The sequence below is a fragment of the Hippopotamus amphibius genome, chromosome 8 (genome assembly GCF_030028045.1).
Source record: "Hippopotamus amphibius kiboko isolate mHipAmp2 chromosome 8, mHipAmp2.hap2, whole genome shotgun sequence".
Taxonomy (NCBI): Eukaryota; Metazoa; Chordata; class Mammalia; order Artiodactyla; family Hippopotamidae; genus Hippopotamus; species Hippopotamus amphibius.
In genome coordinates this window covers 53,144,339-53,169,090 of record NC_080193.1, presented here as the reverse complement: position 1 = coordinate 53,169,090, position 24,752 = coordinate 53,144,339, and the positions used below count along the sequence as shown (strand labels likewise).

Here is a 24,752-nt window from a genome sequence, read left to right as displayed (position 1 = left end):
GGGTCTTCGTTGCTGCTCACAGGCTTTCTCTAGTTGCGGCGAGCGGGGGCTACTCTTTGTAGTGGTGCATGGGCTTCTCATTGTGATGGCCTCTCTTGCTGCAGAGCACAGGCTCTAGGCGCGTGGGCTTCAATAGTTGCTCACATGGGCTCAATAGTTGTGGCTCATGGGCTCTAGAGCGCAGGCTCAATAGTTGTGGTGCACGGGCTTAGTTGCTCCAGGGCATGTGGTATCTTCCTGGGGCAGGGATCGAACCCATGTCCCCTGCATTGGCAGGCAGATTCTTACCCACTGCGCCACCTAGGAAGTCCCTGTTCTACTAAATTTTAAAGACAGAAACAGTAGGTTTAGCTGAAACACTGTTTGCTGAATGCTAACTCAGGTTATGTCACACTCTTTCAGGATCAGAAATAATTATTTTAAATAATTGATCAGAAGAATACACAAGGTAAATAATTATACCATAGCTGGGTTTATTGAGAACTTGCCACATATGAGTGAGAGACATCGTACTGTCTCCTTTCTATGCTTCTTAACAGTTCCATGAGATCATTACTATAGGTAACAACCAGTCTCCATTTTGTAGATGAGGAAATTGAGGGTTAGAAAGTCACACAGGTAGTGAGCAGTGGGAACAGGCATTCTGATTCCAGTCCCACACTCTTTAATCACTACGCAGTGGGAATATGCCTTGTTGTAAAAAGCCAACTCCACCCTCATGTGAGCTTGGTCTCTGCTGGGACAGGGATAGTGATTCAAAGAGGCTGCCAAGCTTGGGTGGGAGATGGGGGTACACGTGTGCACGCCTGTGTGTCTGAGATGGGTCTACCAGCCTGCCAGTTTACATTCAAGAAAAGCTAACAAGCTAGTAAGTATAATCAGCCCAGAACTCTACCCTGCAATCACAGAGTCAAAAACTGACCTTTTGTGATCTTTTCATTTCCAAGCAGTCAAATTTCAGTTTGGATAGAAACATGAGAGGCTGGGGAGGAGACACCCAAATGGCCCTGTGGAGGCACCTGTGCTCATTCCGGAGGAAGGTGATCCTGTGTGATGTCTTATTCCTAAGGGCTGTCACTGTGCCTCTACATCACCATCATCATTTATTTTTAAGAACTCATAGAGGAGATCAAGACAAAGTATTTTTTGGTCCCAATTGAACAATTGGAAAACATGGTCTAAGCTCTACAAAAAGATACTTGCTTCCTGACTTCCCTGGGAGGGCCTTTCGAAGTTTACTGTGAATGCATATCTCTTGAGGATCATGCTGAAATGTAGACACTGATTTGGTATGTCTGAGGCCTGGGATTCTCACGTCTAACAAGCTCCCGTGGGATGTTGATACAGCTGGTCTGCAGATTCTCCTTTGAGTAGCAAGGGTCTAGAGCGCCATGGACCTTAAATCTACTGCAGCTGGTTTTGACCAAAAGACTTGCTTGTTATGGCTGTGTACGCGTGCATGCATGTGCATGTGTGTGTAAGAGAGAGAGTATCTGTCTGTATATGTATTTGTGTGTAAATGTGTGTGTGTGTATAGTGTAGGCATATATGCTTACATATATGTGTGTGTTTGAGTGTATGCGTGTGCTGTGGAAATAGAACAGACAAAGGTTGTTTATTCAGAGCTCACTATAGCAAAGGAGTCAACACTATCACTTGTGTTTGGCAGAGACTCGAAAGCAGGCAGGAGTAGGAAAGTTTTTTAAGTGGAAAAAAGGCTTCAGATATGCCCTGATTGGAGGCTGTTGTCCTAGGGAGGCTACAGGTGGGCTAACTAGAAGGGACCACCCATGTGATTGGGTTAGGGATGCAATTTGGCCTTCTCTGGTTGGTCCTAAGTTAGAAGAAAGGAAAACTCTACTCTCCACCCTTTCTTTCCATCCCAAGGACTCAGAATATAATGATGACTTTCCTTTTTGTCTCATTCTTCCAGAGATATAGTAATGGCTTTGGGATATATGATAAAGAGGAGAGATTTTTCAGCTCATATGAAAAGAAGACATTTTCTGAAAATAGTTTAAAGTATGAAGAACCTATCCTGTGGACCAAGGGTGAGATCCTTGGGAAGGGAGCCTACGGCACAGTAAGTGAAATGGGAAACGCGATGAAATAAAAATTCCCCACCGCTCCTCGACACCTGCCTCTTCCCTAATATTCCTGAGTGCCCTCCCATCCCACATATGCTTTTATTTAGAACTCTTTCAGTTGGAAGTAAGAGGAAACCTAACCTAAACTGGCTTGAGGAAAAGGATGTTCACTGCTTTATATAACTGAAAGGTCTGGCTCTGGGCACAGCTGGTTTTAAGAGTCAAACCATGTCATCAAAATCTAACCTCTCGGGCTTCCTAGGTGGCGCAGTGGTTAAGAATCCGCCTGCCAATGTAGAGGTCACGGGTTCGATCCCAGCTCCAGGAAGATCCCACATGCCACGGAGCAACTAAGCCCGTGTGCCAAAAAAAAAATCTAACCTCTCTGTCTCTCCTTCTGGCTCTGGTTCTCAGGCTCCACGGAGTGGTACAATGGCCATTATATTTCTAGCCTCTCTTTCTCTGCAGTCAAGTCCTGTGGGAAAGAAATCTGTTTGTTCAACAGTTCAAGATATGTTACCAGGGGGCTTCCTAGGTGGCGCAGTGGTTAAGAATCCACCTGCCAATGCAGAGGACACGGGTTCGATCCCTGCTCTGGGAAGATCCCACATGCCACAGAGCAACTAAGTCCATGCGCCAAAAAAGTAACAATAAAAAAAAAAATGAAAATAATCCTAAAAAAAAAAAGATATGTTACCAGAAATTAGGATAATCATTGCTGAGTGGCAAAAACAAAAGATGTTCCTTACATTTTGTGAATTGCACAAAAGTCCATCTAAAGTCCCAGCACTTTAGATAGTATTTACACACGTTGGTAAAGAGAAGACTGAACCCAAGCCATTATTATATTCATTCACTCTGCTACTTATCCCTATTTTGGCTCCACTGAAATATTCATTTTGCTTAAGTACTTTGCATTTAGGTAGGCATGTATCAACTTAGAGAAAGACAATGGTTTGAGACGTGTGAACAAGTGCTATCACTTATAATTAATAATAAGGTATTGGTTTGCTTCTAGGTATATTGTGGTCTTACTAGCCAAGGACAGCTAATAGCTGTAAAACAGGTGGCTTTGGATACCTCTGATAAATTAGCTACTGAAAAAGAATATCGGAAACTGCAGGAAGAGGTAGATTTGCTCAAAGCACTGAAACATGTCAACATTGTGGCCTATTTGGGGACATGCTTGGAGGAGAACATTGTGAGCATTTTCATGGAGTTTGTTCCTGGTGGCTCAATCTCTAGTATTATAAACCGTTTTGGGCCATTGCCTGAGATGGTGTTCTGTAAATACACAAAACAAATTCTGCAAGGTGTTGCTTATCTCCATGAGAACTGTGTGGTGCATCGAGATATCAAAGGAAATAATGTTATGCTTATGCCAACTGGAATCATAAAGCTGATTGACTTTGGCTGTGCCAAGCGTTTGGCCTGGGCTGGCTTGAATGGCACCCACAGTGACATGCTGAAGTCCATGCATGGGACTCCATACTGGATGGCCCCGGAAGTCATCAACGAGTCTGGCTATGGACGGAAGTCAGACATCTGGAGCATTGGCTGCACTGTGTTTGAGATGGCCACAGGGAAGCCTCCACTGGCTTCCATGGACAGGATGGCAGCCATGTTTTACATTGGCGCACACCGAGGGCTGATGCCTTCTTTACCAGAACACTTCTCAGAAAACGCAGCAGACTTCGTACGTGTGTGCCTCACCAGGTAAGAAACTGAAAGGAGGAGGAGGAGGATAAATCCTCATAGATTCCAAGCAGCTGACATTTCCCCTGCAATTTGTTTGTTTGTTTGTTTACTATTGGCTGTGTTGGGTCTTTGTTGCTGTGCATGGGCTTTCTCTAGTTGTAGCGAGCAGGGCCTACTCTGTTGCAGTGTGTGGGCTTCTTCTTGTGGTGATTTCTCTTGTTGCGGAGCAAGTGCTCTAGGCGCACGGGCTTCAGTAGTTGTGGCACACAGGCTCAGTAGTTGTGGCACATGGGCTCTAGGGTACACGGGCTTCAGTAGTTGTATCTTACGGGCTCTAGAGCACAGGCTTAGTAGTTATGGTGAAAGGGCTTAGTTGCTCTGTGGCATGTGGGATCTTCCCGGACCAGGGATCGAATCCGTGTCCCCTGCATTGGCAGGTGGATTCTTAACCAATGCACCACCTGGGAAGTCCTCCCCTGCAACTTATGGCCCATTATAAGCTCTGCTTAGGTTATGAAATCAAGTGGGGAGTGATTTTGTGCTGAGAAGAATCATAATTAGCCGTATTGGGTGATTGTGTTCCTTGTTGTACCAGGGAATGGGGGTAATGCTTCAAGTGAGAAGTGCCTCAATGAAATGTCTTATCAGGTCCAGACAACACTTCCTCAAATCAATGGGTGTGTAAAAATTGCTAAGGATCTACTTATTTACCAGTGAGACATCTTCCTGGGGACTAGCCACGGTGAAATCTCATCGCCTGTGCTTTCGCTTCCCTTCCCTCTCTGGGAACTAGTGTTCTCATTTCTTCCTAAAACCAGCTCTCAGGAAAGTATGTGAGAAATTCATTCATATCAAGGGAATGCTATGAACTGATTGATTGATGATTGACAGATTTAATGTATTGTTTCCCCAGAAACACTTGCATTTAAAGTGAGAGGAAACATTTTGAGCCAAAGGAAGAAATGTCTAATTGGAGTGTTTCAAGCATCAAATGGGTAATGTTTGAGGAAGCAGAAAAGCCCAGAAGGTCGCCTGTTTTCTCCTGTCCTGAGGCTTCCTGGTATTTATGGAATAGAACTCTGGGTAAAATGTTAGAAATATAAGGGACCTTAGAGATTACCCACTTGTGTGGTTTTCAAACTTTTCTTAGTCAGGCGCTCTCTGCTCATATGAAATCTAAATTCAAAGAATAAAACATAAAGGTGGAGAGATGGCTCTGGTTAAAGTGGGTGTGTATACGTGTATGTGTACGGTGGAAAGAGAACTAGAGTAGGGTAGGGGTGCTCAAGCCCACCCACCTGGCCTCTAGGATGATGTAGAATAGCCTAAAATACACGGGCCTAGAGAGGCTCACATTTAATTGCATGTGCAGGATGAGGAAGGCCTGAAACCCAAACACAATTTCTTGCCTTTCAAGGAAATATGCTTCCTTATTCCTAGATGAAAAATTCTAGGGCCCCAGCTTTCAGCAAATATATATGGCCACCTCCAGCTCTCTGAACGAGTTCATTTTGTCATTCTTACTGAATCTCCAGAATCCATAGGTCTCCCTGTCTGCTGATGAATGTGTCTCTCTCTGTCTCTTTCTCCCTCTCCCAGCACATGTGTATCATCAATCAGTCTGTCCTGGTTGATTTCAGGGGATCACACAGGCCAGAGCAGCAACACATACTCAGGGGTGCAGTTCTGGGCATCCCTAGATGCAGAGATGCTGTAGGTGTTCCAGCATGGATTTTGTGGACAGAGCTCCAGGCACAGAGCTGCCTTTCCCACATGCCAAAACACCTCACAAAAGGGACCTAGAGGTATTAGGAATATCATATGGACCACTACTAGTTTTGGAGATTGGTCTTAGTTTTTAAAACTACTGTGGTTGCTTTGTTCTGAATTGAACAATTATCTTTTATTGGTCCACAGAAACTACTTGCTAGTCTCATTTTCTTTCAAGTTCTCATTACACACACACACACACACACACACACACACACACACACACACACACAGCTTTAAAGAGAAAGGGTGGAATATTTTTCCCTAGCTCTCCTTTTTGAACCATTGCTTCATAAACTAAGCGATACACAATTCACACCACTACTAATCAATTAACAGGGTGGTCGTGAAGGTTAAGTGAAATGGTGTATGTAAATTGCTTAGCACAGCATGGGGTACATAATTAGGGCTCCACAGTTAATAACCCTTTGGGGGAATATTAATACACCTTACCTAATGAGTGTTGTATGTAAGCATATAATTACCTCCTGAAATTCTATGCCAGATACCCTAAGGACTCTAGAATCTTGCCTGTTGTCTATGACAATAACTCCTTGGAGGTATGGAAAGTCATAAATAAAAGGGTAAGGCACTCTTAAAGATTCAGATGTTGAGATGATCAGGTATAAGCCAGGAACAAGGACTGAATGGAACAGAAATAAATTTGGGGAAGCAGTAAGAAGCATGGCTGTGGGGTACTCCTATGGGCAGGTCTCAGAAGGTCTGGGAAGTCAGGCCAAGAGGAGTTTAACTTTGTTGCAATAGGCAGCGAAGAGCAGGGGACTGCAAAGAACTTGGGGTAGAGAACACCATGAAGAAAAAGGTCTTTGGGGAGGAAGGTCAGATGACAGATTCAGTAGAGGGGCCTCGAATGGAGGCCATTCTAGAATCCAGAGCTTGGACTTTGATGGTGATGGAAGAAGCAGTGGGAGAGTAAAGGGGATTCCAGAACATTTCGGAGGAAGGTCAATCAGGACTTGCTGATGAAGGATGATAGCATCTCATGGTTTTGAACCTGCATAATGGAAGAAATAATAGAAAGTTGTGAAAGAGGAACAGGGGAGGAAGTTGAAGGAGACATTTGAAGCTATGGAATCATTGCTCAGCAATGAACATTGGAGGTGCATATTTGAAAATCATAAAGTTGGTAGCTATAATCACGAAAAAATTAGAGGGCTGAGGAAAATGTTTTTGAAAATGCTCATGGGAGAAGATAACAAAATAGGCATAGAGTTAAGTCTAGTACTCAGCCAGAAGAAAGGAAGGGAGGGGGAGGAGTTGCTGCAGGGTAGGAGGAGAATGAAGAGAACAGTTTCTCTTAAGACTAAGCAGAGATTGTTTCAGAAAGAATGGGATAGTGACTACTTCAGATGCTATAGGGATGACAAGGAGGATGAGCTCATTCAGTTTGGTAAGCAGAAGATCATGGTTAGTTTGAAAAGGGCAATTTCTATAGAGAAGAGTAGGCCAAATGGTAAGGATTTAGGATAGTGTACGTTGAAAAAAAGCCATTAGGTTTGGCCAACTTAGAGAAATTTGGCAGGAATAGAAGAAATATGATGGCAGCTAGAAATGGTAGTCATTTAAGGATTTTTTTTTTTTTTTTTGAAGAGAAGAGATTTCTGCATATTTTGAAGGCAGGGGGAGAGGTTTTTTATTTTGGAATGATTCATGGTTACTTTCTTAAAGTATTTTATTTCACCTGGGCTGTGGTGGTCATTTGCTTCCAAAATGATCAAGATAGCCACTAGTTCATTGGAAAAAGCTTTTTGATTTCTTGAGGGAGAAAAACCTAAACCACAATAGTACTGAGTAACTGTATCCCTTTATGCTCATCCAAGATTGCACTGACTGGGATTGTTTCAATTAATCACCAAAGCATATTTAAATGTCTACTTCTAAAAGGCTTTTCAATCCTGGATACCAATGTCTCTAAATTTTAAAAGTAAATTTCATGCTAATTAAAAGTGCATTAAACTATACATCTAACGGTGTGAATTTTACTGTGTGTAAATTATACCCCAAATAAATTGAGCAAAAGTACCATGGAAGGGACTTCCCTGGTGGTCCAGGGGGGTAAGACTCTGTGCTCCCAATGTAGGGGGCCTGTGTTCGATCCCTGGTTGGGGAACTAGATTCTGCATGCCTCAGCTAAGATTCTGCATGCCGCAACCAAGACTCGGTGCAGCCTAAATAAGTAAATAAATAAATATTTTTTTAAAAAAGAGCATTAAAAAAGTACAATGGAAAAGTAGTGACTGGTTTTGAATCATAGCAGGCACTAATTTTTGATTGATTACTATGTGATTGTGTTTAAAAGCTTTATATACATTATTTAAAATTCTTCCAGTGAGTGAGGTGCTATTGTTATCCCCATCTTACTGATGAAGAAAGAGCTGGAGTCCCTCGCCTAAGATCACACAGCTAAAATCTGGAGCCTGGACTCAACCCAGGTCTGACTGGCAGAGGTTGTACTTCTATTGTTAACGCTGGCATTTTGAGTCAAGTGGATCCAGTTGGCAGCCCAATATTGGGTGCTGCTTATTCTAATGTGTCTTTCCCTTCTTAGGGACCAGCATGAGCGACCTTCTGCTGTCCAGCTCCTGAAGCACTCCTTCTTGAAGAGAAGTCACTGAACATACATCACTTTCTTTCCAGCTCTACTACAGATACTCCGTTACTGTTTCATTGTGGAAATGATGGTTAAGGGACCCTTGTTTTCCTACTGGAAAGTCAATATAACCCAATTTAACCAGATCCTGCAGTGTCACTAACTGAAAAGTTTTAGTTACAGGTTAGCCTCCTCAAGCTTCAGGCACGATTACCCATGTATATGAGAAAATTGCCTTAGACAGTAACAACAAAAAACCTATTCCAGTGTTCTACAGTTTTGATTATCCAGGAACTACAATCTCTCTTGTTTTATACGATATTTCCTTTTATTTTTGTCCTGTCAATTTTAGTTATTAGTTCAAAATAAATTGTAGAAACAAGAAAATGTATTTTCTTGCTTGGTGGGTAAAGATGCTTATTTAATTCTTACAAAGGACAGTAAAGGAAGGTGAGAAAGTAAAAGAAGTAGAAAGATGCTAGATTCAGTTTACGTAGGCAGCAATCTTAACGCTGCAGGGGCCTCAACGTTAACAGGAAGAGCTAAGGGTGTTGGCCTTTCATCACCAGCAAGTCCCCTAACTCTTCAGAAGTCTCCACCTACAAGTTGGGTTCTTCAAGGTTGGCCCCATAAACCGCAGGCTGCCTTCCCTGTGATTTGTAGTATGCTTTGAGGTCGTCACTTATTTACAGAATGAATTAGATCATTACCACATGGAGAACCAGCTAAACCTAAGCCAGCTGGTGGGATAAAAGCTCATTGATCTGTTAAGAGGAGAGCGGGTCAGCATATAAAATTTCCAGGGCACTTTGCTCACTTCACCTGAAGGAAAGGCATTCCTGCTAATGTCATGCTCACTTTCACTCCCAGAACATTGGAAAACCTTGCAAAATTGAACAGGGACAAGTTGTCAAAGTATTACAAGGTCTTAAGTTGATGGACTAAGTAAGTGTTTTTGATGAGGTTTCTGTTGCTGTGACTCCATTCATCTACTAAATTTGACACTTATTGTCTTAAGCTAGGTCTACAGATTCTTTTCACTAGCTATCATTTGAAGATGGCAAAACTACAAACTAACTTTAGGTGAATTCTAATACCAGTTGTTAGACTTGGTCAAAATCAAGCTGCTACTTCAGAAGTTTTCTAAATAAATGTGAAATGCAGTCCAGCTGAGGTAAAAGATTTTACTTTGGCCAACATGTTTAGAAGGATCTTTGCGGGTATACCTGCCTTCTCTCTCTCCAGTTTGTAGAGTTCTTCCCTTACATTTGATAAAAATTTAAGGGATATGTCCCTTATTTTACTTACTTGTACATCAACATAACGGCATTTTAAGTAGGGCTTAATTTTTTAATCTTAGTAGGGATTTCAGCATTCTTTAAAATCTGAATGATTATATCTGATGTTGAAGCAAATAACTATTTACATTCAAGCCTATTAAATCCTATGAGGAAAAGGCAGGGACTAAGACATGTTTATAATGTGTATACAGATTACAGTAATGGACACATGAAGTTGCTGTTAACAAAACTCTCTTCTGATATAGAAAAATACTGAACACCAATTTAACAGAAACTTCAAAACTTGTGTTTTTAATAGGCAAGCCTTGATATTGAGCTTTGTTTTTACATTCATTGTGTTTAAGACATGAAGATTGGAACTATGCTCTTATCATTGCCCATGTTCTTATCTATATCTTCCTATAAAGGAAGATCTTTATATCTTCCTTTAGGATGTAGAGGTCCTGAAAGGAGACTGGAAAGGTGGAGGCTGCGTAGGGCTAGCAACCATTGAGCTCTTAATAGAGGAAGGCACATCATTTAATTCTGACTGTTGCTTGGGTTGGTAGAAGTCTTATTTTATTAATGAACAATAGGGCTCAGAGCTATGTAACTTTCTCAACGTCATCCAACTGGTGGGTAGGAGTTGGGACTGCCACCCAGATTTGTCTGACTTTTCCATGCTGCCTCCCAGATTTGTAGTTTATAAACGAAATTAGTTAACATTGTTTTACTCAAAACTCCAGAGATGCTGAGTAGCACAGACATATATATACTACCAACTGTAAAATAGATAGTCAGTGGGAAGTTGTTGTATAACAAAGGGAGTCCAACTCGAGGATGGAAGGTGCCTTAGAGGACTGGGGCGGGGAGGGTGGGGGGGACTCGAGGGGGGGAGTCAAGGAAGGGAGGGAATACGGGGATATGTGTATAAAAACAGATGATTGAACTTGGTGTACCCCCCAAAAAATAATAAATAAAAAACAAAACAAAACAAACAAAAATATCAGACTTGGAAATGGGTTAGAATTAAACGCATAGATGGAATGAGCTTAAGGGAGCAAGAAAATTATTATGGAATAAAGTTATCCAAAAATTAAAAACAAAAACAAAAACACTAGCATGATACTATACTTCAATAAAAAGATTTTAAAATGTATTCTTCAAAAGAACAAACAAACAAAAAAACTCCAGAGATGCTGATAAACAAATTCACCCATCCAGTTAGTGATTCAGATTAATGGTGTCAAAATCTTTTCATTTTCACTTAGCAATACTGCCTTCCCTTCTATGACTATTTTCCCTTCTCACCATGCACAACGCCCCAGGTTTCAATCACATTCAGAAGTGCATTTGATTACATACTGAATGGGCCTCAAGCTCAACCAAAGGAAATTTAACTTCCCAAGTAAAATCCTAAAAGTAGTTCCAACTCTATAGCATCTCCTTAACTTTAACCTACCTTAGCTCTTCCAGGGCGAACATTTCTCAGTGGCTGAATTAGGAGAGTTGCCACTGTGGACAAGAGCTCTGGAGTATGGGGTTGGGGAGTGTACAGGATTCCATTTACTTGCTTTACCCACTCCCTCCTGCTTGACAACAGCAGTCCTGGGCCTTCAGTGTACTGAATAGCTCTAAGATAAAAACCCACAATCTGCTCAGTGAGCATCAACAGCCTCCATCTTTATTCCTCACACTTGGAAATATTTTCAGGCAGCTATGTAATAACTTGCTTTCCAGGTGATTCACCTTGAAAGTACTGGGATAGGCAGTCTGTATCTTCACTGAACAACGTTAACAAGAAGAGCTTTTGTGTATGGCACTGTACTGTGAAAAGCTGAAATAGCAAACAGTCCTGAAGAAAAGCTGTAGCTCTGTCCTACTGCCATGTCCTCTCAAATGTGTGAAAAACCAGGGTTGAATTCATCTCTAAAGCACTGCTCCTATGGATTATGACTTGAAAGACCGAAAAAAAAAAAAAAAAAAAACAAACAAAAAACACCTGCTCTTGGGTATATGCCTGGACATTTTTAAGGTCTCAATAAGCCTGTTAATTTCATGGCAATATGATTAAAAACCCTCATTTAGTGAAGCCCTATGTTGCTTTGGAAGGTGGTGTTGAGGGAAGGGAAAAGGCAGGTCATATACTAGAGCTAAGAAAAAATGTACAATTTTTTTCCATTATATTAAAAACAGGAGGGGGGAAGAGTGAAGAAATAGTGGAGTAGGGTAAATTACTAAATGGGACTACTAACTTTGATTAAGGGTAATTACAATATATTATATGCTTAAAAAAAAAAAAAAGGAAGCCCTTACTGGTGTTATCAATATAAAAAGACAAATCTTTTAATGTGATTTCAAAACATTTATATTTAGGCTTAAAATGCATGTTTGAGGAAGTAACTTTTCTATTGTAGTTCTATTTTATGAAAGCCATTGCAGGGCTTCCATTTTCTTTCAAGTGGGAGGTGCAGGAAAATTGGTGAGGAATGAAGGGGGTTGGAAAGGGCAGCAATATTAAAGCAGTTTATGATTAAGTTTTTCATGGATAATCCCCGTTCCAGGTAACTGCAATGACTCTGCTTTTTGTGGAGGTGATGCAAGAGGTTACACAAGAAAACCCCAAAGGATGAATCAGAATGAAGAGCTCAAATTCTGGAAACAGCAGGCATGCTCACATCTATTGAGTGTGCCTCAAGTCTACTGCACCTGGATTGGCCTTCAGCACTCTCTCCAATACCCCAAACATGCTTCTATTAGGATTCTCTTCAATGCCACCTATTCTATTTAGCGTGCTCCTGTCACCCAAGCCTTAAAGCTCACAACCCAATGGATACTATTGACATTTTATAGATTAGGAAATCAAGGCGCAAAGTCAATTAATTTACCCAAGGACATCAACTACTAAGTGATGGGGTTGAGACCAGGATATGGACAATCTGATCCCAGTGGCCATACTCCTTGATGATGTATAGTCACTCAAAGAGTAACTTTTATATTAGAGAGACCTTATTTCCCACATCTCCCAGGGACTGAAAGTTATTTCTGATTCACATTAACAAGACATGTTAGAGCCTTGGATTTATGTTGTCAATAAACAAACTTTATTAATAATTCCTTGTAATAGATAATAAGCTGAAATTCAATGTCTAATTGAATTCACGCCATATAGACAAACTCCTGTTTTAGATTTTCTATCAGCAAACATCCTGTTCAATAGTCCTCGGGGGTTTTGAGTACATTCACAAGATGAAATCCCAATTATTGCTGACAACAAATGAGCACATGTGAAGTTTTTCAAACTAAGTGAAGCTGCTTGAAAAACACAACTTAAAAAAAAAATGTACTCATTATTTAACGATAGGCAAATAAAGTAAAACCAACCACTAAACAGGCTTTAAATGAGGCTTCTTCCCAAAACTTAGAAATAAATGAAATTAGCCCTCAGAATTTACTTTAGAGATTAATGAATCACAGCAAACAGGTTAAGTCACTTTTATGAGACCAGAATTACTCCTAGCCAAACAACCTTCAATGTATCTTGCTTATCAAGCTACCTTAAGAAACTTCAGGCAGAATACATACTAGTAAATTAATAGAAAAAGAGGAGTCATAGAAGCAAAAGCTGGCTGTGCCCTAATTAACATTGTGGGATAAAAAATGGATGCATAGTATCAGACCTAAAACACTTGGAGCATTCCAGACCCACTGGCAAGATCATCTCTACTGTAAAGACAGATGTTTCAGAGGCAAACTTCTCTTACAAAACAAGCAAACTTCTGATTGTTTGGCTTACACGCGTCAGCTTACAGCAATCAAATTTCAGATATTAATATAGCTGTGAATTCTCAAATTAACACACTGGTACCATAACTTGGCATCCTAGAAGGGTAGGGACAGAATGTGCTGCTTTTCCGATGCAAAACCCCCTAAGTCAGCCTATCATAAACAAACTGGTCTGTGAGATTAGCATGTGTCACCAAGTTTCCCTCATGTCTACAATTTACTGATCCTTCATCTGGGTAAATGTGGTTAGTGATTCCTACTGCCTCCCAAGAAAGCAGAGACTGCTGAATCAAGAATTCTTCACAACAAAAGCTCTCATTTTTCTCAGCAAAGACATCTTAAAAATCACCTAGCTAAATTGCTTTTTCGTTTAGATAAAATTTGGGAATGATGAAATTATCTTGACAGTAGAACTGTCTTCCTTTAGAGATATTACCATATTTTTAAAAATCCTTATTTCCATAGTAAACACAAAACCCTAAAATATCTCATCAACCAAGGGTACTGAGAGAATACATAATAGCCATGAATATATAAGCAGTGGTTTATTTCTAAGAGTAGTTAAGGAATAAAAATCAGTAATTTAAACTCTCAAATATAACCAAAAATGTGCTTAAAATGCTTTTTTAAGGCAAGACATTTGGTAACTAACAAAAACATTTCAAATTTTGTTACCTGAAATAGACCTCAACTAGTCATTTCTTTAGTTCAAAGAGGATAGACAGGCCAGAAAAGTAACATATCCTATGTAATCTGTTCGCACAAAGTAATGTAAGCAACCCTTATGACATTCTGCATGAAAACATGTATCATGGTAGAAATTTTCTTTGACTCTTAAGAACTCTAACGAGAATGAATCTGCATACACAAAGGAAGATCAAGATGCACTTGTAACTGTTTTCAAAGATAAACCTCAGGGTGGCTATACAACTTTTCATTAATTAAATACCTGCCACAAAAAATGAACCTCAGGGTTAAACAAGAAAAAGGAACTAGGACATTTTGCAAGGTCTTACCACTAAAGGATACCACCACTAGTTTTTTTGGTAAAGTAAGCCTCTGAGAATGTTTCTGTGAAAATAACCACTCTTTGCTTTGGTTCTGAAAATATTGTATTTTAAAATAGATAAGGCAAATATTTAGGGGGCACAGCTCAATAATGAAAAATTAGTTTAAAGAGGTAGAAGTAAAGCCTTTCTATGTAATGTGCTTCTGCATAAAGGTAACAAATCCATGATCTTTGATCTAGGGAAAACACAACTAAAAAATGAATCACTCTTTTATAGGATGTTTAAAGATAATGCTTTTTAATAGTTCAAATATTTTTTAAAATCTCATCAAAAATGTGTCACCTTAACAGTACTTTGCACATGTGGAATTTCATACCTAAATTTGATACTATTTTGGTTTATTTATGGCTACTTACAAGAAGACTCAGTAATAATGTCCATTCATTGGAGTCTTTTTCTTTGGTTGAGCCTATTGGGACCAGGCTGATGAACTACTTTATGCAAATGAGATGGTTAAAGTCATGGCAATATGAATTATAAGGGTTCTCATTTAATGGAAATGAAACTTAAAAGAATTTCCATATTTTATCCCCATTGTGATTTTGAAAGCTAATATCCTGTTCAGAGGTTAAAGAGTTTGAATAGCTCACACAATCCTGTAAAAATTACAACTGGCTGCCCTTTAATAAATAAAGTCATTGTAAAGAATTACATTTACAGAGTGAAAAGTGAATACATAGCATTTCAAATTCAATTTTGGAAGTACTAATAAGTACTGACCCATAACAATATACACTAGCTACCTTTTTAACTGTCCATCATTAGCACCAATAAAGATTCAACAAAATTACCTTTATTCTCACATCTCAAAACAATTCTGCAAATTCTTAGTGAAGTTTAAGTATAGTCACAGACCTTAAATATTCACATTGTTTTCTATGTCATACTGAAAATAAGTTCACTACTTTTCTGGATATTCTTTACAAAATCTTATTAAAATTCCTGGTATTATCCCCAATTATACAGTAGCACAACCACCCCATGTCATTTCACATGATAGCTCCTTAGAGGTTTCACATCTAAATTACCAAGAACAAAACCCTTCCCTCCCTCATCTTGCACTCATCTTAATTCTATACTAGTTCTTGGATTATGTACCACTGTAAAAGTATAACTGTATCAAAATTACCATGTTTATGGATACAATAATATGCCATACAGAGCAACAAAGTTACATGTAATGACAAAGATTACTAAAGTTATGCAAGACAAGAACAAAGTTAGGACATGCTAGCTAGGCAAAGTCCCTAGAAAGAGGCTCCTAGTATCCTAAGTTCAAATAACATTGACAAAATAATGAACAATTATCTTAAAAAAAATTATAAAGCTACTGGCAAATCAGGTAATTGCTAAATAAAAGTAGAGCACGAGATTAAACTCTCTAATATTTACAACCGCAACATACTTGAGTAAAATTACAATTGTGCACATATCAGTGGCTTTGTAACAAAAATAGTTCATATACATAGAGGGAAAATTAAGACAGTTTTCAGTTCAACAGAAGTTGAATTCAACCCACCTCAAAGATACTCAACAGCTCAAAGATTTACCACAGAATTGAAGATTAGCTGATAAACCAGAGCCACATTACTGGCATTTAAGACAAATTTTAAACAAGTTAAATTCTATCATTTGTTCAGAAGTCAGAAGACTGTGCAAACTTGACCTCAACAGGAATATACTGAGATGTGCAAACAAATGTAAAACCTCCACTAGCTGTTTACCTGGAGGCTTACCTTTTTTTTTTCTCAGAGAGCTTCCTATTAACAACCATAAGCTATAAATACAGGTACAGTGCACAGTCAGTGATCTGTTCGTTTTATTTATTGTTAGAATATAAAAGAAGTGAGAGAGCAATAGGTTTAATTTCATTTTTATAAGGAAGACTGCATTTACCTGAAAAAGAAATATGGCATCACACACAAACACACTTCAGGGGAGGAATATGTTTAAGAACATGGTGTCATTCTGAATGCTAAAGGAAAAGCAATTCCTGTTTACTGTTAAAATATGTAGTGTTAAAGTTTATTTAAGAAAAAAACTTACTAATTCTTCACTAATGTAAGTTTTTGTGAATTTAGTTTTCAAATCACAGTAATCTACATAACCATTATTAACAGCTTTGTGTTTATAGTACTGCAACAAGCCAACAAACACTTAAATGCACTTCACATCAAGAGTATGTAAACTTTATTTTTTCCTCTTCTAGCCTTCAGGAAATTAGGGGCTATTTCAGCAGCCAATCTGGTCAGAACCTCTGAAGGCAGAATCAGTGCCTCACAGTGTAAATGACCATCTGTGGCACTGCATACCCATCTGGTAGTGAAGTGTCCCCCTTCAGTGGCTTCCAGTAAGGCCTAGAGTTTAAGGTTAACATGAAAAAGTGCCACCTTTGTTTTAGATTAGTGATGGACTCTGACAAGATAAAATAAAGTTATTCTGTATATTGTTATACTTACAAGCAGCTCCAATCCTGAGTATTTATGGTAATATCTAAACATACAAAAATGTATGTACATTTTTCTCCACTTTCTTGTAAACAGTTGTCAGTATACTGTTTTATCCCTTTTTCATTGAAACATGCAAATCATACACACAAGTATAAATACACAAAAGAAAACAATTTACACTCATTCAAAAGCCAAGCAACAACAAAAAATAGCTACAGTATTCAAATTATAAATAAATGAATGCTTGAGGCATCTTATATTCCTAGAAGCAGCCAGCCATTCACCCTAATGTTCTTAGCTGCAATTGTAGAAATACTGAGTTTTGCACCTTCCATGCTTTTACAGTATTTATAACACTATCATATGTGGAGATAAAGACTCGTTTACTATAATCTCTTCTTTTCAGAATGAAGAATAAAGCAGCACTTACAAATATTGAAGCAGTGGCAGTAACAGCAGGTGTTACCACTGCTAGATCAGGAGGAAGTTTTCCATTCTAACCATTTTTAAATTAAAAAAAGTAAAGGAAAAATTGACCTAAACAAATGATTACATGTTCATCCCTTGGGCACTTAACAGCGAGTCCAGCATGTCGAATGTGTCTTTGTAGTCCATATGCTGGCTGTTTGTACTGTACTCGTGATTCACATCAGGACCGTTGGTCTCCACTGGCTTCTTGTCCAGTTTCACGAGGGTGCTGAGATGTCCGTAGCCCACCTGGTATGTGACAGGGGGAGGAGGGGGTAAGGGATGGTTAAAAACAGAGTTGTGAGAGGATATATACTGCTTAACAGAGGAGGAAGAACTAGATGAACTACCTGAACTTTTGGAACTTTTGCTCATTTTGGAGTGATGGTTGTGAGATGCATCATTGATATGCAGCTTCTTCCTTGAAGAGCTGGAACTAGAGGAAATGCCATCACTGCTCAGGCCAACTGGACTCCTCAGAACAGTGGGTGGTATTCCATCAGCACTGTGTTTACTGCCACCACTGCTGCTGCCACTATATGAGTGGGAATGCTTGTGACTGCTGGGGTGGTGGCGGTTGGAAGGATGCTCCTTGTGCTTCTCCTTGTGGTCTCTGCTAATATGTGGGCTTGAATGCTTGCTCTTGCCACTGCCTTCATCAGAAGAGCTGTGTCTTTCTGAGGAAGAAACTTTTATCTTCATTTTCAATTCTTCTTTACTGACACTTTTGTCAGTGGGTGGTATTGGAATCCGTAATTTCAGCGATCCACTCTTTTCCTTCTTATCTGCCATGTATTTTTCAGGTTTTTCAGCATTTGTAATGGGAATTTTCATTTTAATGGGAGAAGTTACAGAACTGCTGCTGGCTGCCTGGGACTGTACATGTTTGTGTTGCTGTTCTACCTGGGCAGCTATATAATGATCCCTTGCATCCAGATCAAGGGTTTCTAGCTTACGTTTTTCTCTATATTTATCTAAAGACATTTTCTGAGGAATTACTCCAGGAGTAGCAGAAATTGGCCCATGGTGTTTACTGCTCCCTGCTTTATGAGTATAATCTTGCTTAATAGAAGAATGATCAGAAATTTTGTCAGGTCTGTGATGTAATCCTGAATGCAGTGATACAGACGGTCCCTGCTGGAAGTTGATGCTGTACTGGCTACTAGACAAAGACGTCTCCTGTTTCTGGGAATATATCTGTTCTGTCCTTGACGACTCTTGATGTTGAGGCCATTCTTGGTGTGATGACAAACCATATGAGGTACTTGGCATTCCTGTTGCTAGCATTGACAAATTATCAGATGCATGACTGTCTTGCACAGAAATATTTCCTGAATTTAGAGGAACTGGTGCAGGGAATGCTGATGTAGATGGTTTCTGAAAACTTGGGTTGGTAGGCACACCAGTAACACTATCTACTAAAATGGAATTCTGAACCAAAGATGAACCAAGAAGTGGTGTTTCTGATACTTGTCCATCTACCTTTGGTTTCTTAGCCGCCTGATTAGCCTATTTAAATAAAACACAGAAGAAGCAATGACAGCAAAGGGCTTTAATACAAATTTCTTTGCTTATAAAAATTCTATATTAAATATATGGAAATAAAATCACCTGCGGTTTGACTTTATATTGCCAGTAAATAAATATCTTATTTAGAGGCATTAAAAGAAGGTTATAACTAGTTGAAATCACCGGTTTTAAATTAGATACAGACTAAATCCTAACCCAGCATTTGAGAAAGGAATTCAACTTGTCTACCTTTAATTTCCCCATTTGTAAAGTGAGGAGACTATTTCCACAGTAATCACTATGAGAATTAAATAAGAAACTTATAAAGTATTTACAGCAAAGTCTACTGGACACAGTAGTTGAATAAATTATGAATGTATGTAGCTTATGATACAACGTAATTACTTGGGAAAACTGGAAATAAGAATATTAACCACAAAAATTCAAACTGATGTTCTAGTAAACCCTGCCAATTCTCTTACCCTCCAGTTTCGAATCTTCTTCAACCTACTAGGCGTTTTCTCCAGTATTTGTAGAAACTCATGTGTTAGCTCTAAAAATAAAATTTAAATTTAAAACTTAGAAGGTGCCTTTAGATACAAAATTCTCTCACGTGGGCAATATTAAAAAGAAAGCTCAAGAGTTCATCAATTTCACTATTATCCTCCTAATTCAACCATCTGCACATATAGAAGCAGATATGGCTCTGAACTGGTATTTTTAAAGGTGAATCTTAAAAATATTTTTTTAAATTAAAACCACCACCACCATCACCACCACCACCACCACTACTCCTCCCACACCCCACTGATGTTATATGCTTACTTAGAATCTTTGGAAAATTTAGTTGCATTTAAAATATTCTTCCCAAACAGAAAATCTCTATTAGAGAAATACCATAGTAATAATTGTGATGGGCAAGATTCATTAGTAGATTCTTTAAAATCGTGGGCAAAAGTTCAAGGAAAAAGAATATTTGTATAATCCCAGCATACCTTCCTCAAGATATTTATTAATTACAAAGAGAAAATTAGTAATTTTATGACCTTAACCAAGTGTTAATGATTATCATTACCAGCAATAAGACATAGCAACATGGTACCCCTCGTGGGACTTCCCTGGTGGTGCAGTGGTTAAGAATCCGCCTGCCAATGCAGGGGACATGGGTTCAATCCCTGGTCCAGGAAGATTCCACATGTTATGGAGCAATCAAGCCCATGAGCCACAATTACTGAGCCTGCAAGCCACAATGGAGCCCACGTGCTGCAACTACTGAAGCCCGCATGCCTAGAGGCCATGCTCCACAACAAGAGAAGCCACCGCAATGAGAAGCCTGCACACTGGAACGAAGAGAAGCCCCCACTTGCCACAACTAGAGAAAGCCCGTGTGCAGCACCAAAGACCCAACACAACCAAAAAAATAAAAAAATAAATAAAAAAACCAATGAAAACTGCCTTCCCAAACCCCCAAAATCCCCCAGATGATACCCCTTGATAAAAATGCCCTGAGTAGGGCATAGCCCATTTCTGTGGTATCCTTGCCAAAAATGCATAACCTCAATCTAATAATGGGAAAACATCAAACTTCAATTGAGGAAGATTTTGTAAGATAACTGACCATTATTCTTCAAAGTGTCAAGGACATGAATGAAAAGGAAAGACTGAAAAACTATCACAGACTGGAAGAGATTAAAGGGGCATGCCAATTAAATGAATATGGGATGCTAGAACAGAAAAACTGGGAAATTGAATAAAATCGGCAGTTAATAGTAGTATGTCAATGTTAACTTCTTGGTTTTGATAATCATGTTATTATTAAATAAGGTGTTAACATTAGAGAAACTGGGTGCAGGATATAATAGCACAGAGTCAGTACTAGTTCACAATTTCTTTGAATTTAAAATTGTTTCAAAGTTAAATGAAAAAATTCCTTTACCTATTCCTGTGACTTCCTAGCAATCAACACTATGAACATACCAGTGAATCACCCTGGTCATATTTTTACAATTTTTTTCCCTTAAATTTAGGATTACAATGAGATGACCCACTTTTCCAAAGTGGTGTTATGACAGATTTATAGTTTTTGACTCCAAAATAGTGTCATTAATAAAGTTACTGGCCACTCTCAAGACAAATATTAATAGTATTAGTCAAATGAATTACAACGTCATGTAATACTATTAATGCCAATTTAGTAGAGACGAGATTCACCATTCACCAAAAACTCAGCACCATTATATGGTCACAAGCTGTGACACCTAATTCCTACTAAACTCTCAGGAGCCTTTTGATTTAGTTTGGATGAAAAAAAATCTAATGCCTGTACTACCATTTCTTTTTTCTTTTTTTTTAACTTCTTATTTTATATCGGAATATAGCCGATTAACAATGTTATGACAGTATCAAGGTGCAGAGCAAAATGACTCAACCATACATATACATGTATCCATTCTCACCCAGACTCCCCTCCCATCCAGGCTGCCCCATAACATTGAGCAGAGTTCCCTGTGCTATACAGTAGGTCCTTGATGGTTATCCTTTTTAAACACAGCAGTGTGTACATGTCCATCCCAAACTTCCTAACTATCCCTCCCCTCCACCCCCACCCCCCACCCCCGTCCTGGTGAACTACCATTTCTTCACCAGAAAAAAAGGCCACTTTTCTACTTGGACACAGTAGTAAATCTAGCAGACACATGATGCCTTCAGGTGCAAAATTAACAATGAATCATTTTGACAATTTCAGAAAATTTTCAAATTATAAAATACACATAAGGGTTTGTTATTAATCATTAACACCTCGCCCACCCCAACCCTCTTACAGGTAGGCCAAATACAAGCCAACGTTTGGGGGACAGTCATTAAATAAATTTTTTTTGTAAACACTGATGCTTCAGACACCATGACAAAATTAAGATACTCTTAATATCTTCAGTTTTGTTACTTTATTTTTTATGCAATCAAAACAGAGAAAAGGCTTGCTACATAATATGTTGGAATCCTCAATGTTTTAAGTGTCCAAGATTCTTATTCAATGATTCTCCAAATGCGTAATGAACATGAGCCTTTTCAGAACAGAAGAAAAGGGATATTTAGGTGGCTCCTGTTGTGTTAAAAAAAAAAAAAATTTACCTACAATTTAAGAGCAGGATAAAAGGCAGATTACTTGCTTTTTAAGAGCAGGATAAAAGGCAGATTACTTGCTTTTTATGAGCTTTATTTTAGTGCCATATATAAAAACTATTTTTATTAAGATTATGCCTACTTTATCTTATCTGTTGACTGCTAAAATAAGATGGTGGCATATATAACCTAATTTCAAGTCACAAATGGAAAAGAAAGCCCCCACTAGTTCTTAGGTGTTATTTCCTATCACTCTGAACAACAGTTAAAAAACCTCTGGCAATGTAAGGAAAAGAAGATAATCATGCAGCAGTAACACAGCACGACACACATAATCCGAGAGAAATTTTTCAGGGAGGGGAAAAAAAAAACCAACCAACCTCAAATCAAGAGATCTAACAAAGAGCATACTTTCTCACAAGGGTAGGCAAACTATCACCAGTGGGCCAAATGTGACCTGCATCCTGTTTTTGTAAATAAAGTTTTACTGGAACATAGCCATTCACTTACAGACTGCCTATGGCTGCTTGCCAGCTACAGTGGCAGCACTGTCTAGTTGCACTGATAGTACAGCCCACAAACCCTAAAACAGTTACTATTTGGCCCTTCACAAAAAAAGGGAGCAGACCCTTAAAGAAATTTCTATCTTAATATAAGATGATAATGGAAAACCACATTTGAAAGCCACCGGGGTCTCTCACTTTACGTTAACAGATGTCCTACAAATCCAGTTTTCTCATTAGCTTCAATTTTGTGAAGGAAGTTGGGGAAAGCCCACAAAAAGAAGCTGCAAACCTAACATACCAGTTTAGATTTATGTATATATTTAGTAAGAAGTGTTATCTATTTCCTTTCTGAAATCTGTAGTACCTGGTTAAAATGTCCCAAAAATCTCCTATCTCTGGCCTGCTTATTTCTCTACCAGAAGACCCCCAAATTCCAGGTTCATAATTTATACAATTTACACTCCTAATTTTTCCTTGTCAATTCCTACTTATTAACACAAGACAACGACACACATTACCATCAGTGGAACAACACAGCAAGGAATATTACCATGAAAATAACTTTAGCTCACTGCTTCACATGTTCTACAACGAGTTAATACCTGACTTTGTGTTTATACATTTTAAACTCAGCAAAATTAGTATACTTTAAATTATATGTTCAAATTTTTTTCCTTTAGGCTAATGAATTCTTATTTTCATCTCTTCATTTGATCATGTAATTATACTTTGAAATTCTATTGCCAAATTGTTAAAATGGAATTATGTTTTTAAAGTCTTTATCTTTTCCAAATAGATGAAATATTAACAGATGAATGATATCTGGGATTGGCATCAAAATAACGGGGGGAGGAGGATGCTGGATTGACCAGAACTGCTAACTGCTCAACTGAGCATGACTATATGCAGACTCACTGTGTTTTCAAACCTATAGAGAAGTAGAAAGAATTTTTAATCCATAATAAAAAGAAAAAATTTTAATGTAACAAAAAGATTTATTTTCTCTACTTACCATCTAGTAATTCCAGAGTAACTGTAGGATCCACATATTCCCACCAATGTTTTCCATCAGTTGACACGGGAATCTCCCAATTGGACCATTTGCAAGCCAAATGAATGCATACACATGCTATCACTGTTGGTTTATACTGAAGACAGAAGGTTGTAAGATGCAGACTGTTGTGGAGCAGGTTTGAAACGAAGAGCCACAGAAATTCAAATATGTAAAACAAAGAAAAACATTTACCAATAAGATTAGAGCAAAAAAGGAAATTATAAAGGCTTTCTTTTTAAGTCTAGAGTACAAAACCTTATATTCTTAAATTAAAAGCTAACATTATAACACTTTTTATGACTATGGTCAATAAAAATTCAAACAATAAAAAACCTATAGATTATGAACATTTTCACACTTACTTCCCAGAATATATTATTATTTTATTAATACTAATTAATTAATTTCTAAATTTTGTTTTTACATCTAATTTAAAAGTATTTTTACTTCTCTATAAAAGGAGAGGAAGACAGTATATTTCCAATAATTACTATATACAAGTAAAACACTTTAAACTTTTTTTGGTGGTATTTTTGTTTCTTTTGTAATGTCATGGCAAAAAAAAAAAAAAGAAAAAGCAGAAGACTATAAAATGACAAGTTAATTTTAGTATCACATTATAATCAGGGATTTTACCATTTGATGTGGCTTAACAAACATTAATTCTTAAATAACTCAGATAATTTAACACTTATCTAGGTAAAACTATCTTCTCAGCAAAGCCACAGAGAAAACTTACCTTTTGCTGAACAGCTTGAAGGCCTAATGTTGCTAAATACTACAAAAATACTATCTCTCTCCTTCCAGGACATGCCAAAAACTGGGCATGTAGCATGTCATAGCTAGCCTTTTCTAACCAAAGTTTTAAATTTAAGTGATTTTTTTTTTGCCTTGTTTTTCAGAATTTCCAGGGATAGAGGTTAAATCCCAACAACACATACCTAAGAAAATATATTGGCTTTTGCCAATCCAAAGTTTTAAACAAAACTTAACAGTGTCACAAGAAATTAAGGACCACATAAAGCTGCTTTGGCCCACTCCTCCCAAATGACTTGTTTTAAAAACAAATCTAAGTCATTAATATATAATCAATTCAGAACAAAATTATATATTAGATATGAAAGGATTTCAAAAACTGTTCTTCCAGTTCAGTTTCAGAATTGATGAAAAATGTCTAATGATAAAGCACAAACCCATACCATTCTTTATATGAACTAAAAAGGAAGTAAGTTTTTTTTTAAAGTAAAAATTACACTTATGCAAATCAAGGTACTGATAGGATGTGACTACTACTAATCTACTACTGGTGGTTATTATCTGGAAAAAAACTCAAGTTATAT

General features: G+C 38.1%; 2 protein-coding genes across 6 annotated transcripts in view; one reads left to right on the top strand and one right to left on the bottom strand.

Annotated features, from left to right (window-relative positions):
• Positions 1-8,191, top strand: part of MAP3K19 (mitogen-activated protein kinase kinase kinase 19) — a 41,748-nt gene extending 33,557 nt beyond the window's left edge. Inside the window, exons 11-13 of the mRNA XM_057746750.1 lie at positions 1,934-2,083; positions 3,106-3,803; positions 8,125-8,191. Coding sequence (XP_057602733.1) covers positions 1,934-2,083; positions 3,106-3,803; positions 8,125-8,191 — 915 coding nt within the window. The remainder of the gene's footprint in view (positions 1-1,933; positions 2,084-3,105; positions 3,804-8,124) is intronic.
• Positions 8,192-12,611: 4,420 nt separating this feature from the next.
• The window catches only part of CCNT2 (cyclin T2), a 40,069-nt gene continuing 27,928 nt past the window's right edge, over positions 12,612-24,752 (bottom strand). For 3 of the 5 annotated variants that reach the window (XM_057744009.1, XM_057744012.1, XM_057744010.1), the window contains 3 exons: positions 23,371-23,534; positions 19,212-19,282; positions 12,612-18,729 (listed from right to left, as the gene is read on the bottom strand). In XM_057744009.1, the coding sequence (XP_057599992.1) occupies positions 17,302-18,729; positions 19,212-19,282; positions 23,371-23,534 (1,663 nt within the window). In that variant the 3' untranslated portion in view covers positions 12,612-17,301. The remainder of the gene's footprint in view (positions 18,730-19,211; positions 19,283-23,370; positions 23,535-24,752) is intronic. The other 2 variants (XM_057744008.1, XM_057744007.1) reach the window with 2 other exon arrangements.